Genomic DNA, 19,556 nt, shown 5'->3' with positions numbered 1-19,556 from the left:
AAAACTAAGTGGGCAGAAGCACCAAGTAGTATCACTTTTCTGTCCTATAACTGCTTGCAGAGCAGTCAGTTCATCAGTAAGCAAATGGCAATAATGAAAAAACAAGACAGCTCAGTTCTTATCTTAGTACAAAAACACTAATCCTACTGAAACCCATTAGTATTTTCTATACAACTGTTCACACAAAGTGACTAACATGTATTAGGCACCTCCATTGTACACCAGAAAGGTGAGTTCTGAGAGGACTATCCAGCATTAGGATAGTAACAAGAGCAATTCTTTAAATAAGGAAGGCAATACTTAAATGATGCTTTCAGGTAGGAATTACAAAACACTAAACTCTTACAGATGGTGGGAGTGTTAATTTGGTGGTACACATTGCAGGGAAAAATCAACCATCCTTTCTGAGCAGTTTAAAATGCAGAGGCCTTGCCTGCCCCACAGCCTTTGGCAAGGAAAAGAATTGTCCAAGGCAGTGCATTGAAGTCAAACCTCAGGGGCTCATACATACAAAAGCTGCTCACTTGCCCTGCTCAGTGCCCTGGCATTTTACAGCCATCTCCATTCAAGCATTGCTTTCCATGTACTGTCAATTTTCTTGTAGGTACTGACGCAAGCAGCAAACAAGAGAGCCCCAGGCAGATTTCCCAGGTGGGGTCACAGATTACAGTAGGAATATGGCAATTTCCAGTTTTTATTATCAACAGGCAGTCACTGGACACACTAGGCGTAACTCTTAATAAAACTTTTAATATCAGACAAGAATTTTCAGGCACCAAAACAACACTTGCACCTGTATCTGGCATCCTGGTCTCTACTGGCCTTCTGTATTCCCCTCCATCAACACACTGGGGGTGGTGGTGTCTGTACAGCTGCTATATTCAAGAAACAACAAATACATTTTAAGTCTTCCCTCTCTTCACCCAGCAAACTGGACCAGAGATATGCTGCATAAATAACAGAAAACCAGGGAGAAGAGTAGAAAGTCATTTTACCCTGAAAGAATACAGGACGGTAAGAAAGAGCCCAGTGCTCCCTGATGCATCAGTTTCCTAAAGGTACACACAAGTTGTGGAATGCTTTGGCACCTGTAGCACAAAAACTCCAGAGAATTGTCACTACTTACAGTTTACTATTTATCATACATCCCTGTGCAGCTCTTTATCCATTCCAACAGAAATCCATAAAAACAATTGTCTTAGTAGCATTAAGCACAACTCGAATAGAGGGACACCCTCCAGCTCTGGAAGTGCTGAAGCACTATCCCATAAAGCCCCTATTTCAAAGAGCAGCAGCTACATCTTGTGGAAATATTTATGATTGCAGGTTTTATCCCTAATAAATATCCATTTTTTCCTGATATGCTCAGTCCTTTGCTGCCCTCTTTTTATGCACAATGTACAAAGTGAGCCTGCACCACACATTGATCTATTGTAGAGCAGCAGCTTCAGCCAATCAATCAATCAATCCCCCAGAGCAGTCTGGCTCATCACACCACAGCCACGATCCAGCACCAGGGAGCAAAGCTCAGACCTGGCCTCTGGGACTGAACGCTGAGCCCTTGCTAATTGTAGCCTAATAGCAGCAGCAGCTCCAGCGCCAGCCTCGTGTGCTGCCCAGGGAATCTGTGGATAATTCACCCTGCAAGTGGTCAAGGCCAGGCTGGATGGGGCTCCAAGCACCCTGGTCTCATGGAAGGCATCCCTGCCCATGACCAGGGGTTGGAACGAGATGATCTTGATGTCCCTTTTAAACCATTTTATTGCAAATCTAGTGAAAATTTGTTTCCATAACCAAGACATTTCCCAAATTAGACCAAGTACAATATTTCTCATTGTTGGAACCCAGGACATTCCTTTGGCTGCCCTGGAGGATTTGAGACCCTGGCATGGAGTCAAAGACACCTCTGCCTTTGGTTTTAGCCCATGGAAAAAATTACCAACTTTGTGTGAGGAGTTACAAGCCACAAGGGTTTGAGTAGAATGCTAGTGAATTTATCACAGGGTGGTAAAGTTGAATTTTGGGGCTTTTAGAATGGGGGTCCAAGAGGCAAAGATGGAGGAATCTGAGCATGTCCTGTCTTTCTCCTTCTGGTCCTCCATCTTCTGCTGTGATGGTAGCACTTTTGGATTGGTTTAGAGATGAGACAGACTGTCTAACATAGGTGATAGGTATTAGAAAATGGTTGTAAATAAAGTACACATAGTTTTTAGTATAAAACGATAACACTGCCCTGAGGGCGTTCAGTGTGCCTCAACCCAACCCACCAGACAGACCTCAGCAGGTCAGAAAGACAATGTCTTAGGTAAGAGCAAATAAACAACCTTGGGAATGAGAGCCAAGGAATCTCGACAACTTCTTTGGTCTTGAGTCCGGGAAAAAGAGACTTTCTAAGACCTCTGGGTCATCTCATCAATATGGTTATTTACAGAGGAACAGCCCAAGGGCATCTTACAAGCTGAAGTTGAGGCAGGGGATAGTGAACTTTGGTTTTGTGTACTCTTCTATGGCTATTTCTTCTCCTCTTCCACCTGCCACTTCCCTAAGCTGTAAGTTAGAAAGTACAGCACAACTTCCACAAGAGCCAGGCATTTAATATCATTGCCACTGCTGTCCCCCTCTCACATTAGTGCAGGAATCACAAAGAAAACCCCACAAATCACAAACCCGAAGCATGTTTATTAATTAACTTTGATCTATAGGGAGTTCCTGCTACGTACACTGAGCAGGAGCTGCCTCACAGAGGAGTGGATTCTGGACTTGAAGACGTTGCTGCTCATTTCCCACCTGCCCAGGCATAGCGCAAGGTCAGATTTAAGGGAAGGGCTCCAAGTGCAGCTCAGCACACTCAGCAGCAACAGCCCTTCTGAGGGAGATGCACCTACAAGTCAGGGAAGTGAGGGAATAACCTCCCAAGTAATTTCAGGTAATAACAGACAGACAGCAGGACTGATCTTATCCAAGTGTCTGCTATTGCCTAGGGCTGACTTCATCATGGCCTGTGACCTGCAGCCCAAGGCTCTCAAGGTTCTCCACTATGGGCAGGGCCAGGGAGATTGACTGACCATTTTATAGCCAATAGTGTCAGACAGACTAATGACATGGAAAACCCCAGAGAAGGAGAGCAGCCATCAGTCCTGCCATTAAACCCTCTGCTTAGCCGATCTGCAAAAACAAAATCACTCCAGCTCCTCCTAATTATCAAAACCCAAACCCACAAACCAAAGCCGAAGTTAAAATTCCAAATCTTTTTACATTACTAAACACTTGACAGCATTTGTGCAGGTTCAGTTTTACTTCAATCCGGTAACTCTGGAATGACTTCACTTAAGTGAGAGAGCAGCAAGAGCAAAATGGAGATAGTGCCCATGGCAACTCTCCCCAGCAAAGCCAGGTCAGGAGTATAGAACTCTGAAGTTATTACACAGGGCACAGACTGAAGGTACACTGATTGAGAGTTTTTTCTTTGAGCAATATGTGAAAATGCTATGAAAGACATTGTTAACTGGAAGCAGCAATTTAACATAAGTTAATAGATGTTTCCTACAAAAGATACAGCCAACAATATGGAAGTGTGAATCAAGAATTTTATTTTTTCCCCCACATACGTTAAAAAAGTGAATGAACACACAAGACAGCAAGTCAGAGAAAATAAACATATTTACAAGACAGTTAAGATATCAATTTTTTTCAATCTTCAAGATCAAGTCATCACAGATTTTTGTTAATTCATCATTTTCTTTAGTCTGTGGAAGAAAGAAAAGAGTGAGTTTCAGGTATGTCCAAACTATGTTAGAACCTTGTAGTGAGCTGATTGCAATAAGTCCTGTTTGCCAGTACATGCAATTGGAAGTCCATTTACATGATAGTGGCTCATGCAAATTTAATGTAAAGGAGAGTCTACTATGCCAAAGATCACATGGCATCCTTAGGAGCCTCAGGAAATGAGAAATGAAATCCAGTATATTGTTTCTGCTTCTTCCAGAGACATTCCCATAACACATGGAGACCAACTGATCCAGGGAAACAAGGCTTTTGGGGCTCAGCCTCTGTTAGATACACCAAAACTCGGGACATGGACAACCTAGATTTTAATCTTCACAAGAAGGACTCTGTAAAATGATGCCTTGATACTTTTACTGACATGTGAAAATTTCCAGTTTGTAGAAATTTCCATTCCTTATGGAACAATTAAACCATTTCAATAAGAACTCTTATAGTGCTACTGTATTTATGACAAGACCAAACCTAGTTCTGTGTTAAATGGTTTGTCTCATCTCTCCAGTTGCAGGCCTACTGTTTCCTCTGCTACGCAAACTTCAGCCATAAACCTGAAGACTCACAAATATGGGTTTTTTCCATAACAGGAATCTGTCAGCATTATCAACTTTTGAGTCTTCAATACTGGCAGCAACAAAAACACAGTAAAACTAAGAGCATGCACTTCCAGCAGTGACTTTTAATCTTCAGAAAGCTTATTCCTTTGAAAGCTTCCAACAAAGGATATGCCTTCACAAAACATTCTGAGACGTCGCCTATTCAATATGAAACAATACAAAGTACAAGGACTAATGGCCTGAACAACACTGAAAACTTGAGTCACATACAGTTAAATATGTGCTAACAGCTTACAAGTCATGCTCACGAACAAGCTGGGCCAGACAGTTATTCAAATTTATTCCCAGATTCTGCTCTGCACCATATGTAACTGTAATCACCACCTCCTTCAGTAACCTCTTGACACAGGAGCCCAGACTGGTTTGGAAATGAACCTTGCGCTCCAAAAAAAATCTAAACATACAGACAAGTCCTGACACGACACTTACATCAGGTCTCAATGGTAAGTTCCCGAAACCTGCCAGCCGAAACCTGCCAGGAGAGCAGCCATCCAAACCAGCACAGCCAGCAAGGCTCCTCCTAGCCCTGATACCAGGGAGTTCTTAGGCCAAGGCAATAGCTTGAGCAGACTCACCCATGGTGCTGTGACTGACCTTTTGTTCAAGGCTCCTCTCTAGAGACTGGATCCTCATCTGCTCCTTGCGCAGAGTGGCTTGCAGTGCTGCAGTCTCTGACTTGGCTTTGCTGCGGACCTGGGCAATTTCCTCATTGGCCCTGAAACAGGCACAACATGGTGCTTACATTCCCCTCAGACAGCACAGCAGAACTCTCAGAATCACACTAGATGCTTGTACTTGAGATTAATTACTAGATGAAGTATATTTAAGCCTGGTTTTGGCACTATTGAACCACATTCTGCAGCTACAGTGAAAACTGTGTGTGCCATTCCTGGTACCTGGCTTTTTTACATGGTACTTACTGCTGCAGCTTTTCTTCAGCATGGGCTTTCAGTGCCTGGTATCTCTGCTCCTCTTTTTTAATTCTAGCCAAGTAATCTTCTGCACATTTCTTCAGAACTTCTTCATTCTGACCCAAAACCCAAAGAAGTTCAGTTAGTTGTTTAAGCTAGTAGAGGAAGGGGTTTCCCCACTTGACAATGGGGTTATTTGACTACACCTGAGGGGCAGTATTTGCTCACTGCAGTTCCAGAAACAACTATGAAATCCCACATGCCTATATGGACTAAACTGCTTCCTTTCAACTATCTTAACCTTGCAAACATTTATTCATCATATTTGCCCCCAACAAATTATTCAGTAGCAAACTCTAGTAAATAAGGCCACTAAAACAACAGTCACTGATGGGTTTTGATTGGTTTGCTCCAATTTTTTTAAAATCAGCTTTGTATTAAGTTACAATTGCCACAAGAATAGCTAGAAATCCAACTTCACCAAAGAACCCACAGAAAGATTCAGGCTTTGGACCATGATGTAAAGAAATACAACACTAACAGCAAGAACATTACCCTGGTAACTCCATAGCTCCCAATATGAACATATTTTATTAGCCATTGTAGGAAGCTGAAACTGTTTGAAACAATTGCTAAGACTCTACTAATTGCAGGTCTTGAATTTAGTAATTGTGTTTCCAAGCAATGTTTATCTCTGTGCTAAGGAAAGGGCTTCTGAACTTAGAGTGGAGAGGGAAGGGACACAAGATGAAGGAAGCCTGACATGTTAGCAAAGAAGAAACTGAAGTTTTAACAGACACTATACCTGTTTCTAAAACCTAGACTAGCATGACACTTCTAAGGGACTAGTTTCTGAGTTTTTTAGTAAACAGGGACATTAAGATAATTGAACGAAAAAAATCTGAAGGCACTTTTTAAAGCACCAACTGAATCAATTTTCATGCATTTCATGGAGTAAGAAACCATAGCTTACACTCCTTACCTTCTTTCCTCCAGCCTCTGAAGAAGCTGCAGAACAAAGCCTTGACTTTAGCTTTAGAAAAAAGCCACAAGCATCTTAGTAGGGAGCACCTAATAACCTATTATTCTGACTTGTAATTGCACATCCTCTCCAGCATCCATTCAATATGGTGTAGGGAAAACAAGCTGCTCTTATGCAGCAGCTGCCACATGAGAGTCTTTATGATTAGCAAAAGAGATGTGCTGCAGCAAGAAAACAGCTCACTTCTGTTTGAAGAAACTTTGCCTTCTAAGATATTATCTTACTTTAAGTCAGTCACTAAATACAACAAATTAGTTTTTTAATAATCTTTAAATAAACAACTTAGCACCTGGTTTTACAGGTAGTCCTTACACTACCTAATTAATGGCTGCTCTAGAAATTACACCATTTCCTCTCCCAAAATAAATTAGATTTAGTGAAGGGTATTATTTGCATTAAATCATCTTACTTTGTGGTAACCCTCTAACACCTCTTTCTGTTTCTCAAGTCGTTTGAAGATTTCAGAGAAGGACTTCTCCATAGAGTTCAGATCTGAAATAGCTTGCTGCTTCTCTTCCATCAGCTTCTGTATTTCTTTCCTTGAGGCTTCCTTCTGCTTCTGAGCATCCTCTAGAGAGTGGAGTTAACCCATGATAGTTATTGCTTTAGCATAAAACCAGTTCCATAGTACAGACAATAACCACCACACCTTCAATTCTTCCCCTTAGGAAGGTTTCATAAAATAGCCTCTCACCTGTAAGGACACCCCGTCTGTGCTCTTAAGAAGTCTTTGTATCTTTGTTACACATTACCTCACACCAAACTTAAAGCCATTCAACGCCATGACCATGTGCTTGCCAAAAGCATTTTTTTTTCCTGCTCCACTAGAGTTTACTGTTACAGGAGCCTTGAATGTTGTGATAGAAGCAAGAATCCAAAAATATCTTTCATTAAACATGCACAACAGCTGGAAGATCTGGAGGAGACTGGGATAACAAGTCAGACTAGCACAGCAGACTTTCAGAAGAGGTTTGGGTCAGTACACCCAAGTTATGTTTCCCATTGCCTTAGAAGAGCACAGAAAAGCTGGCTCAGATGTGCCTAATTCAGCTTTGAGCTAAGAAAGTGAACTATACAAGAGCTTCACTGGATGTCTTTCCTAGTTTTGAAGCCACAAACTTGACTAAAGCAAAAGGCCAAATCCTCCAGCAACAACTTCTAGTGATACCTTGCCACTTAAATGATGCCAGAGAATGAACAATTAAACACAGAGTGCTGACAACTGGATCTGCCAGTTTTAAAAGACCAACAGCTCCAGTGAAGAATAAGAAAAAGTTGTGTTCATGCCTGATTCAAAAAGTCATCATTACCTATCAAGTGATATCATGTCTATGGATATGCATAAAATTGTGAGTCTATCTTGTCTTAAACCTTACATCCCAGCCCCAAACACACTCCAAGTGTAAATATGGAACTTACCCATAATTTGTGTTATTGTCTGTTCAAATTCAGCAACTATTTTTCTAAAAACCATGAAAAAGAAAAGTTGAACATACATTAGAAAAAGCATCTGGAATAACTAAGTAGATATAAAAGTCAGGACAGATTCATACCCCATTTCTTTGTACTCTGTATGAAGCTTATTATACTTCTGATTCCATTTCTCAATCTCCAGCTCTTTCTCTTGAACCTTTGAGGGTGAAAAGATAAGCCTTTACTTTTTGCACAACAAGAGATAAAAGATTTGATACTAAAAACACTCTGAAGGGCAACTTGAAATTAATACAGAGAGAGAAATAAGTTTTAATTTCTTAACAGAATCAAAATTGTTTAATTACAAACTTGACTCAAATAAAATTTAGATTAATACATAGATTTTGCATATATGATTCCCAGCACATTGCTAGTATCTTGTTAAGTGGCAAGATCAGAGTCAACTCAGCTATAACCTCTGAGAGAACACAATGGACCAAGGAACATTCTGGCAAGTGACACACATTTCCCTCTTATTTACAGGGCAGACAAAAAAAAGCACTTCACAAACCTGCTAATATTAACATATGAGAGAACAAATACCAGAAGGTAGTTCAAGATCAAAATGCTGTTTGCAGTAACTTTTACTCAACACTAAATTAGGGGAAGTGGAAAGGGGGAGGATTAAAAGATGCCTCAATTCATTTGAGAATAATGATAGCTAAACTAAAGCAGAGCTCACAGCAACAGAATTAAGCAGCACAAATACTCTTTGCTAAACACTTTGTGCAAGCTCCATAACAAGTTAAGAGCTGTAACCACAGAGCTGACTGCACTGTGGGAGGCCTTCAAAGACAAGAGGCTCAAAATACATAAAATAACCTGGAATTAAAAAAAAAATAAAAGAGAAAGTAGAAGCGCATGATTATTGCTAGTTTGCTGGTTTTGTCACAAAACTACAGAGTAAACTGTAGTACACTGATTTTTCAGTATTTTGGAGGAATCGAATTTTAAATATATTGCAATATTTCAGGTGACAGGAAGCAGGATACTAGCAAAAATAGAATGTACTATTAAGACAAGTAGTGATAGCTAAGCTAGGAAAAAATATTACAAAAGCAAAGTGAAAGTGGAAACAAATTGGAAACTGGCACTTGCAAGCTCAAAACGGGTTCAGTAGAATCCAAAAAAGCAGGCTTCCCTAAGTGCTCTATTTGCTGAGAAGGAAAACAGTTTTCACTTTCCTCCTATTCCTGAGTTGTTTCACAGATAGGAAAAAAAATAAAATTTAGCCTGTCTTCCTTTCAGGTTGATATTGTAATTCCAGGCATTTTTATTTAAGTGACTCAGCTGGAGTCATCCAGTCACACCTACAACAGTGTTTGCAGGTTTAAAGTAGCTCTTTCCAACATGAAAGAGCAGCATTTTAATGATATTACAAGTTTAACTCCCCGCTATTATATAGGTTCTTAGTTTTAGATCAATGCAATAAAAGCTGTCCCCTGCCCAAGCTACATTTATTTTCTTGTACTAGACAATATGCTGAGTGAAGGTCACCTCCTAAATGACACAAAGTAAAAGTCATTCCTACAAAAGCCACTATTTCTGCGCTCTAAAACAAAAGAAGAACTTAAGCAGCAAATAATCACAGGTCATCTTTGTTTGGTGCCCCTAATGCCACCGCCTACAGTACAGCAGTCAGGAATTTTGGAAGCTCCATCTTTTGCTGAAGTGATACAAGTAGCTTTAAGGATATTTATACTTAAATGCTCCTCTTACATTATTTAGTGTTTGTAAGGTAACATATCTCAGAAGTCATAATGAATCAAGTACTGCAGTTGTTGAAGTAAGTGGATATGTAAGTCTTCTTGCATCAGTCAGAAGATGGGCTTTTAAAGGCAATTTCTGCAATTACAGAACAGGCTTAAAATCTTACCAACTACTTCTTCCCTCCTTCACTAATGTTTTTATCCTCTGGAGTGAGCTCCAGACCTCACCTTCACTTTCTCAGCTGGACATGCTCTTATGCATTCAGGTCCCACAAGAAAAGAACTGATCATAGCACTGAACTGGCACTACAGCTTTATCTTTTCTTAGGGAAGTTACATAAGTCACTCTCTTCCACTGGCATGAAAACGTATTCCTGCTTGTTGAGTAAAAAGTACCCAGATCACTGATATTAAGCCTAACTATCCCATCTGATAACAGGTGCCTTCTCATAGTGACCAGATACAAGGCAGAACCTGACTAACAATGAAGTTTGTCCTATGTCCCTAAGTGTTAGCTCTAAAAAGTTCTATACCTACAGCACCCATCAAGTCCACAGCAAGCTTTTCAGAATGAGATACTTATGTCAAGTATGATGAGAAACACTTATCCCAGATAATCCAAACAAAAGAACCTTCCAAGGCTATGCCAAGTTCTCCTTTGGAAGGGCCACCATACCTCTCTCTTCACCAGTTCAACAGCTGCATCCATGTCTTTTTGGCTATATTTTAGCACATCTATAATAGCATCCACTGCAGTGTTTGTAGAAGTAGCAAAAGGGACTGGAGGAACATCACTACTCAGGGAGTCTGGAATTAGGGGATCAGCCTGTAAAGAAAAGAAAAATGCAAAGTTTAAACAGATTCTTACTGTCATACCACTGATAAGATGCATGCATGTTATTTGAAGTCAGTGTATCTCACTTAAACACACCAGATACCTGCACAACTTTGTTAGCATAAAACTTTCTTACCTTGAAGCTGACCACTTAGCTCTAAGAAATACCTAAGAGGTAGAACCAAAACCGCTATCCACCAAATACATCTATCAGAAGCAAAGCAGATGACATCATGCAGTTCCTCACAAGCAAGAGATCATTTCAGGATGAGCTGCTGCAGGCAGATCTGTTCAAACTGTAAACCATAGCTGCAAGAGCATCCAGCTTAACCTAAGTGCTTTTCATACCACCAATGCAATTACAAAATATAGCTTGCCTTTTGAAGCTTGACTTGCATTTAAAAAGATTGCTTGACTAGAGCATTCTTAAAAACAGCTCAAATTCCCTTAGACTATGTGAAAGGCATCAGCTTCCACAAAAAATACTTTTAATACTTAAGAAAATGTTCATCACATTGTTCAACTTCAATATAAATGGGTATCCAACCTGATTTAAAACAACCATTTAAGTAAACATTTATCAGATTCTGCAATCCCTAAAATACCTGCCTAAGTCTTAAATTCAGAACCTAGTCTATCCCCTTCCTAAACTATCAACATCAAGCCTGATAGCATTCCAGACACCCTTACAGAAGTTGTAAAAGTCCCCAGAAGATCTAGTCCTTTTGGTTTTTCTTCACTCTCAAGACTCACTAGAGGCTTTCCAGCTTCCTCAGGCACTGCACTTAAATCAACAACAGGCCTAAAAATGAACAAACATAACACCATTAAATTCAAGTGCTGTCTTTCTTTGCAAAGCTCCTGTACCAGCAGCAGTCAGTCCAGAGGCTGGGCAGTGATTGTCTCCCTGTACCCAGCACTGGTGAAGCCACACATTGAATCCTGTGTTCACTTTCAGGCCTCTCACTATAAGGTCAAGAGGTGCTGGAGCATGTCCAGAGGAGGGCACAGAGCTGGGGAAGGGTCTGGAGCACAAATCTGATGAGGGGCAACTGACAGGGCTCAGCCTGGAGAAAAGGAGGCTCAGGGGAACCTTCTCACTCTCTACAACCTGAGGGGAGTTTGTAGTGACATGAGGGTCAGTCTCCCAAGGAACAAGTCTGGATGAAAGAAACAGCCTCAAATTGCACCAGGGGAGGTTTAGATGGGATATTAGGGGAAATTCTTCACTGAAAGGGTGGTCAAGCATTGGAACAGGCAAGTCACCAGACCTGCAGTTATTTAAAAGATGTGTGTATGTTGCACTTGGGGACATGGCTCAGTGGGGAACTTCGCAATGCTGGGTTAACTGTTGGACCTGACAATCTGAAAAATCTTTTCCAAGCTAAACAACTCTGATTTTATGTAAAGTCAATACCTACCCAGGCTGAGATGGAGCTGTGATGATACTCTCACTTAATTCAATAGTACCATAAACTGGTTTTCTTGGACTGTCTCTCAACAGAGGGTCAAACTTCAAATACAGTGACTGTTTCCTCAAGGCTGATTCTTTGAACTGAAGGGGGGAAAGAGGCATAAACTGACAGATCTGCTTCAGAGCTCAACACACACATCCCATCCACACACAAATAATCCTCTGAAGAGTGGGTGAGCCTATTCTTCAGTGGCTAGAGCACTGTTCTCAGGAGGAAAATTACATAAGAGAACTCCATGCCCACATGCTTAAGTCCTTATGTAATATGAAGAGAGCTCAATCTGCTCACAGACTGAATCAAAAGAGCAAACATTAATGAACTATTCCCAACCAGAAGACACAGGGAAATAGTATTATAAGCTGAGAAAACAGTGTATGCCATTTCCTCTTCACTTATAAAATCATATGGACAAACACAGCATGACTAAAACAATTTCAATTCAGTGCATTCACTGCTCAGATATTCTCCTGCTTGGGTCCAGAATAATAGTAAGAATAACTAAACTAATTAAAACATGACAAACCTCACTTAGAGACAGATTTTCTGAAACTGGCTGTAAAGCAAAAGAGCTCAGAAAAACTTTCTAAAACAATGATCCTGCACTTTTAAAGCATCATCTTCTAGCAGTTTGGGCCAGAAGTGAAACATCATTCACCTCAGTTTCAGTGCTATTAAAGAAAAATAACACCTCAGCACACTGACAGCCAGAGACCTTTGATTTTTAGTTAAATTGCTTATAACTACATTTCCTTGCACCATCACCCCTTCCCCAGCCTTGTCATCACATTCCTTTGGAATACCTGACAATTTCTGTGGACAATTCAAAGTGAAGTTAATTCATTAAAACATTTAAGGCTTGACACTTTCATCTTTGCTTTCCTCACCACACTGACAGGAAGGTAAACAAAATATTTAACATCATACTTACTGATGAAGACCCAAACTGTTCCAGATAGTCTATGCCCATTCCAAAAACTGGAAAATGAAGAAACAATACAATGAAGATGCAATACTGCCAAATTGTTCTACCACAGACAGAAACAAACACATGTGCATAAAACAAATAAATCTCTGCTCTCAGTCTCAACTTCTAGCTCTTCATTGGTTAAAATGTCTTTCTATCCAGACCTGAAAAAAGCAAAGATCTCTAAGCTATGCAAACTTACAACTTCCATTTGTTCCCAAGTACTTGTAGGAACACATAGGGTTTAACACACAGTTGAAGGACTGTTGTTCTATGGCTAAAGCAACAGCTCCGATATTCTGTTACACACAAGGCCCCATGAAAGAGCAAGATTGTCAATCTCACCACTAAAATTAGCACACAGCTCATATTTGAAGGATAAATTATAACCATTTCCCAAATCAGTGATTCCACTCCAGTGTGAAGGTTAAATGACAGACTGCACTGCAGCCAAACCATTTGCTCATCCTTCCACACAACGCTCCTACCAGGAATAGCCCTTCCAAGGAGTTAAATCACAGCCATGTAAGGAAGCTCTCAAGACAAGCATCCTTGTCAGGAAGATCACTCAGCACTACTGGTTTCATATTATGGTGTAAGGCCTGCAGTAACCTACAAGTCTCACAAACACAGGTGTACAGCTCTCAAGCTCTCAGTTTACAAAGCCCTTAACACCAGAAATTATTTTAAGGGAGCAATTTTTCAGCCCAGAAACTGCCACTGATAAAAAGACAGCTTTTGTACCAGCCTAAAATCAATCCCCACAGACCACTGAATTCTAATAGCCAGCTTTCTCGACTTAGCTTAAACCAGAGGAAGTTCAAAATAGGCTTAGATACATTTCCCAGCACTGCTAGTCTTTGTGGGGTCTGGAGTCCTTTCAGAAGGGCAAAATGAGAGAAACAACTATCCATAATAGAACTTAGGTAGAAAATTATCTATACACTCAAACAATACATTTTCAGTCTGTCTAAAAGAAACGCCCTTACCTTCTGATGATGGTCTGAAGAGCTCTTCAGGTTCAGCACCAGCTGTCTCATCTGCTGTGCCTTCAATTCCAGGGGAACTAGGTTTAATTTCTTCTGCAGAGATTGACTTTTTTCCACTGTCAGTAGAGACCAAATTATCTTGAGAGGAAGCAACCTTAGCTGGAGATCTTTTAGATGGGCTCATTTGCTTCTCCTGGTAAGAAAAACAAAATCCTTTTAATTGTTAAAATAATTATTTTTAAATGCAATGAGAACCATTTTAATGATCAAATTGGTTTGTCATAAACTAACTGGGTAGCCAGTATAATAAAACAAAAATTCACAGGCATAAAAATTAAACTACCAACAGTGAGCACAGCTCAGAAGCCACACCTTTATGTTTGTCCTTACATGCAATTGCTGATCAAAAAAGATACTAAATACCAAGGCACCAATTTGGCTGTCTCTGATGTTACCTTCAAAACACAGGTCTGCACAGCTGACATTCCTTCTAGAGCTGCTAAAGATGCAAAAACCCACTAATTCTTAGACAAAATATCAGAAATAGGTTTCACAAGATTAAGTTTTAAGCCAGAGAACTCTGTTTCATGGAACAACTTTGTAAGATCTGTCTGTCTTTCCTATACCTTACCACTTCTCTTTTTCCTGGAAATTCAGTTTCTGCTTGACCTCCTGGCTTCTCATCTTGAACTTTTGTCACATCTTGTACCACACTCTGCTCAACAATTTCCCTAAAGAAAACAAACAAACAAAATAAAAAATATCAGTATTTACATCACACAGTTCAAATTCTGTATTATCAGATGAACTGAACAAAGGCAGCTTCTTTGAGAGATTCTACTGCAACAGCACAGGAAACTTTAAAGATGGTGGGGATGTAAATTTACTGTCTTGCCTGGTGACAACTTAGGTGACAGAAAGCTCTCCCACCATGAGAGGTAATGTCTCCTGGGAAGCAGAAAGTCACAGCAGCATCATTTATTTCTATTCACTTAACACTGCTCTCTTATTTTTATTTTCATTTGTTAGGCTCATTGCTTTTTTTAAGTTAAAGATAGGCTCTTTGTTTAATTAAGAACAGAATTACAAGCACCCTGCTCCCCTCTCCATGGCAAAGTTGTGATTATTGGTTTGAACTTCATTAGGGAAGTCCAATGCTCCACTGGTGCTGTCAGCAGTAAGTAAACTTTTCACCTTGGTAAACACTAACTGATCACGTTACACAGGGAGCAAGAGTGCAAACACTTCTGTCAAATGAACAATTTGTGCCAGTCTAGTTCTGGCAAGCACCTGACTGTCTATAGCAACATTAATAACTAGACTTTCTAGGAAAGGTAACAACATATTCCATCACCAAGTAAGAAGTCTGTGTGCTGCCAAGAAAAATGCAGCTTCAGAGCCAGGTCTTTTTACTAGAGATAGCATTTAGATACAAAGAACATGCAAGGAAGAAACAGCAGAGTTCAGCAGAGAACAAAACTGCCTGATCCCTTCCCATGCTGCACCATGCACAGCACTGCTGCTTACTTCCCTGTTTTATTTAAAGACAGTAGCAGTCTGATTCTCCACACTTTAATCTTGGAGAAGTGGGGAAAGCACTTCTTGAACAATGCTCTTTCCACCTAAGCCTGTTCTCTCCCATTCTCCAGACTTAAGAACACCTTTTGCCAAAAGATAGTCATCTCAGGAGTTCCCTTCCCCAGTTATGATCTTCCCTGTTGCAACATTAATTGTGTTACAGATTACAACAGACTGTGCCAGCCTGGGAGGGACACTGTCTAAGAAGCAGGAATGGACTCATTTTAGATACTATCTAACTTTGCTCACATGAATTCAAGGTGCTCCTGCATTCAGCCACAGATTCACTTACAGATTTTTGGGTTCTTCTTTCTCAGGAGTCTCACAGGTACTTGGCCTGTTATCCTGCTCCACTGGAAGAGGTTCCCTTCTTGGTAAGGCACTCTCCTGTTCCTCCGGCAGGCGAACTTTCTGAGGGCTGGGTTTAGAACGCTTGGGTGAGGTGGAAATTTTAGAGCCTCCTCCAAATGGATTAAAGTTTGGATCATCAAGCTTGTCCCAGTCAAACTGATAAGATGCTTTAGGAACAGGGATTTCATCCTCCACATTACTTTTATTTTGCTCTTCAATGTTATCTGGTTTTGTTTTGGTAATAGGAATTTTTTTGGAAGGTGGCTTAATTCCAGGTCTTTTACCTAGTTTCTTAGGAGGTGGTTTTCTAGCAGTGGCATTATCAAAGTCAAATTCCAGTTTTACTGGTCCAGCCTTGGTGACATCAGGATTTTCTGCAGGTTTCTCTTTGGAGACACTCAGCTCTTCATCAGGCTTTGATGCTTGTGCAGAGGCTTGTTCTGCTACTGAAACATTCTGAAGTTTTGATTCCCCAGTTTTAAGAGAGTTGCTCACATCAGAACTACTGGGCCCTAAGCTGCCAGGTGACTGCACAGCAGGTGTAGGTACCTCTGCTAATACCACTGAATTATCAGCTTGGCTTGCATCTGTGGAAGCAGACTTCACACCCTGCTCAGAGTCACCAACTACTTGCTTAGGTGACACCTTGGATTTGTTAGACTCCAGCTCACTCAGTGCAGATTCTTTTTCAGAGATGAGAGCTTTGTCTTCACTTAAACACTCTGTACTTGCTGTGGTTGAAGCAAAAGGAGCTGCATCATCCCACAGAAGAGAATCATTACTTTTTTCAATGGTTTTCTCAGAGCTGTTGGATACTTTTACAGGAGACTTTTGCAGATTTCCAGGAGAATGAGGCAACTGTACTGAACCTTGAAAAGGATTGATGTCGTTTAAGTTATCAAAATCAAGACTGTAGGAACCTCGACTCTTCACTGGCATCTCATCATCTGGGTAAGCAGCCACGCTGACCTTCTCTGGCATTTGTGTATTGCTTGTTTCAGCTTCAGGCTTTTGTTGACATGTGCTGCATTAAAAAAAAAGACAGTTACTTTGCAGGCATAGTTTGAAATTAGAAAAATTTGCACAAGTAGATTTGCATGGTCAGAGTAATCAGTTTGGTTTTTGGGGTTTTTTTGTGGTTTTTTTTTTTTTTTTTTTTTTTTCAATATGACAGCTGACAGCAAAATAAAACAGCAAAAATTCAGTTGTCACCTAAACATCCAAGGCTTAAGAGCTCTGATACTTATGAAGCATAGGGAGATCAACCCCTGAAGTTAACCAGTGCTCTTAAGCTACCTGCTCTACAGAGCCTTGATTCCTTATGCCAGTCATCCCTGGACACTGCTGTACTCAGCACAGCATTTGGACATTGCCATTTGGACACTGCCCTTTCACTAGGCAGTGAAACACTCACTGCTTAGGAGGAGTTATTGACAGTCAGCAGCTCAAACACAAACACAACTTGTGGTACCATCTTCATGCAGATTCATCTGAGTCATGACAGACTCAAGTCTGGGACCAAACAAAGTCATGATTCAGGTCCTCCCACACTAGTCATTACTCTGTCTGGACATTCTGGGAAGTATTTCCCCCCCGAAAACATGCACCACCATTTGATTTTGGAGGACCTACATACAAAACCAGACCCTGAACTTCAGGCACTCTAAATTCTGTACAACAGCAGATGTGAAGAGCAGAGCAATACACAAGAAAACACTTCTCCAGTAAGAGACCGTGCAAGATTTTCTAGTGCAAGATACAGGTTAAAGTGTTTATGTACTCACTATTGCTAAATATTCTACCAGTTACTGCTGCCCACTTTATTTCCCCAAACTCCACACAACTTCTGAAAGCTTAGCCTCAGACTACAGAGAGTTAAGTCATTACTTCCTGAAAGAGGATTTCCTCCCATTGTTTTGTCCCTCCATAAAGTTATTATTTTTATATGCCATCCTTATCTGCTGCAGAACAGAACATGATTAAAAGGCACTCACTAGAAACTCCACTTTGCTAAACTCGAAAGCAGAGGCGGGAGATAAGAGCTGAAGAAGTTGTTCTCACCCGGTTTGAGCACCTCTTCCCGGCAATAGCTCAGCCCCAGGCTGCGGCTACTCAGGTCCCTCCCACTTTCCTTCAGCGTTTAACCTAATAAATGCCAGGCAGGAGCGAGACACCTGCTCGGAGCGTCAGTCGCTTGTGACCAGTCCAAAGTGACCCCGTTCAGCAACACGGAGCCTTTTCACCGATTTGTTACAAACAAATCCCCACATTTTAAAACTAGACACGTTCAGCACAAGCAGTGCATTCATACAATCGTGCCCTAACTAAAACAATTCAGTGCTGATCTTTTAAACTCACTTGAACTTCATAAGTACTAAGTCTTTACTTATTTGTGCAAGCAATGAATTTGGGGCATAAATACCATAGCATTATTTAGTTGTGGTGATTAGTTCAGAAATAGCCTTCTGAACTAGACTGTACATGGAAATAAACAGTTGAAGCAAAGACACTTAAACATTAAAGTGTTGCCACCTTTTTGCCTTTCTCCCCCTTCCAACAACAAAAACAGGGATCAAACAAAAGTGCTGGGTAGTTAAAAACAAATAAAAAGGTGTATTTGCTTGGAGAAGGCAAAATTAAGACCTGAAACTTCTTGCTGGTGAGAATTACACATGTGTATACTAGTTTAAAGGGGGGCTAAAAGGCAGTAACAAAATTTGCATTTAATATTGTCATGACACCCCCAAATTGAAACATTACAGATTTTATGCTCTTCTACAAACAGCTACTATGAGCCACTTTGAGACTCAGGCTGCTAGACTATAAAAGGCACATAAACATGTTTACACTTGTGACTGATGGTATATTCACTTTGTGCTGCTAGATTAAAGAAAATCTTAATATCCCCTGGCTCAAGGTGTCAAATCAATCTAACCCTTCAGAAGATTTATCTCTTTAGATTTTAGTCCTCAAGATACAACAGTACTTCACATACAAGATAAGATATTTTAAGGCTTAGCTTCAGAATAGTTCCATTCTCACACAGAAACCTTACATCAAGTAGAGAATACAAAACTGTTTCTTACAGTATCTCTTCTCAAGCTATTTATCCATACCATTAGTTACCTTAATGAAATCAGTTACAGAGGAGTTAGGAATAAAGTTCAATAATTAATATTACACTCAAGATAAAATTTTCTTAAAAGTAATGACAGTTATCTTTGGAAAAGTTCATGCATTTGCCAATATTAATTTTGCTCCTCTTGCAAAGTTTACATCTTGTTATAGAATATTATACTTTAACTATACAGGACTACATTAGGGAAAGTTAACTCGAGCATGCCCCGTAAGGGTAACACACTACTCACTCAGCATCAGAGGGTGCAAATAAAACATCATCTGCCGCATCTTCACGGCAGTCGTCAAGTACAAAAGCAGTCTGAAGTTTGTCTGTCATAGCAGGACTCAGGATTTTTCTAGTGTGAGGATCTCTTTGAGGAGTTTGAAAGGTTACCTTTAAGAAAGGGGTGGGGGGGAAAGAAAAAGGAAAAACATGAGCGCAGTACTTCTCAAGTACCAAACAGCACATGCATTCAGTGGCAACTATCATAGAAGGAGAAAGAATAGAAATAATACAGAACCAGAAGTTTACCTTCATCGCTTTTCCCCCACTTTTTGGCGGCAAGTTTTCTTTCTGGGACAGGCGGAGAATAGAAGGTCTCCCTGTGGGTTCCGGCGGCGCAAAGAAAAAGTCGCAGTCTTCCGCTGTTAAATCATCCTTAAGGCTTCCTCCATTTTCTCCATTTTCTGTATTTAAAATCTGCAGACTCAT

The 19,556-nt window shown here is 40.4% G+C and overlaps 1 protein-coding gene across 1 annotated transcript; it reads right to left on the bottom strand.

Annotated features, from left to right (window-relative positions):
• Positions 1–3,567: 3,567 nt before the first annotated feature.
• TACC3 (transforming acidic coiled-coil containing protein 3) lies at positions 3,568–19,556 on the bottom strand. The gene is made up of 15 exons (XM_058024339.1): positions 19,377–19,556; positions 19,093–19,238; positions 15,666–16,748; positions 14,427–14,526; positions 13,796–13,988; positions 12,771–12,817; positions 11,789–11,922; positions 11,058–11,169; positions 10,209–10,358; positions 7,904–7,980; positions 7,770–7,813; positions 6,760–6,920; positions 5,318–5,424; positions 4,992–5,112; positions 3,568–3,746 (listed from the first exon to the last, which is right to left on the bottom strand). Exons 1-15 carry the CDS (start codon positions 19,554–19,556, stop codon positions 3,681–3,683), a joined length of 2,721 nt encoding a protein of 906 aa, XP_057880322.1. The 3' UTR covers positions 3,568–3,680.

Source organism: Melospiza georgiana, chromosome 5 (assembly GCF_028018845.1).
Source record: "Melospiza georgiana isolate bMelGeo1 chromosome 5, bMelGeo1.pri, whole genome shotgun sequence".
Lineage (NCBI taxonomy): Eukaryota > Metazoa > Chordata > Aves > Passeriformes > Passerellidae > Melospiza > Melospiza georgiana.
The sequence above is the reverse complement of the archived record's forward strand: the minus strand, read 5'-3'. Positions and strand labels throughout refer to the sequence as shown.

Bases quoted from the DNA above. Each gene is read 5' to 3' on its own strand.
- TACC3 (XM_058024339.1), bottom strand. From the start codon at position 19,556: ATGAGTCTGCAGATTTTAAATACAGAAAATGGAGAAAATGGAGGAAGC. The intron at 13,989-14,426 runs GTAAGGTATAGG...TTTTCTTACCAG, and splicing joins TTCCAGGAAAAAGAGAAGTG to GAGAAGCAAATGAGCCCATC. The intron at 10,359-11,057 runs GTAAGGGTGTCT...TTTTCTTTACAG, and splicing joins TGGGGACTTTTACAACTTCT to GCTGATCCCCTAATTCCAGA.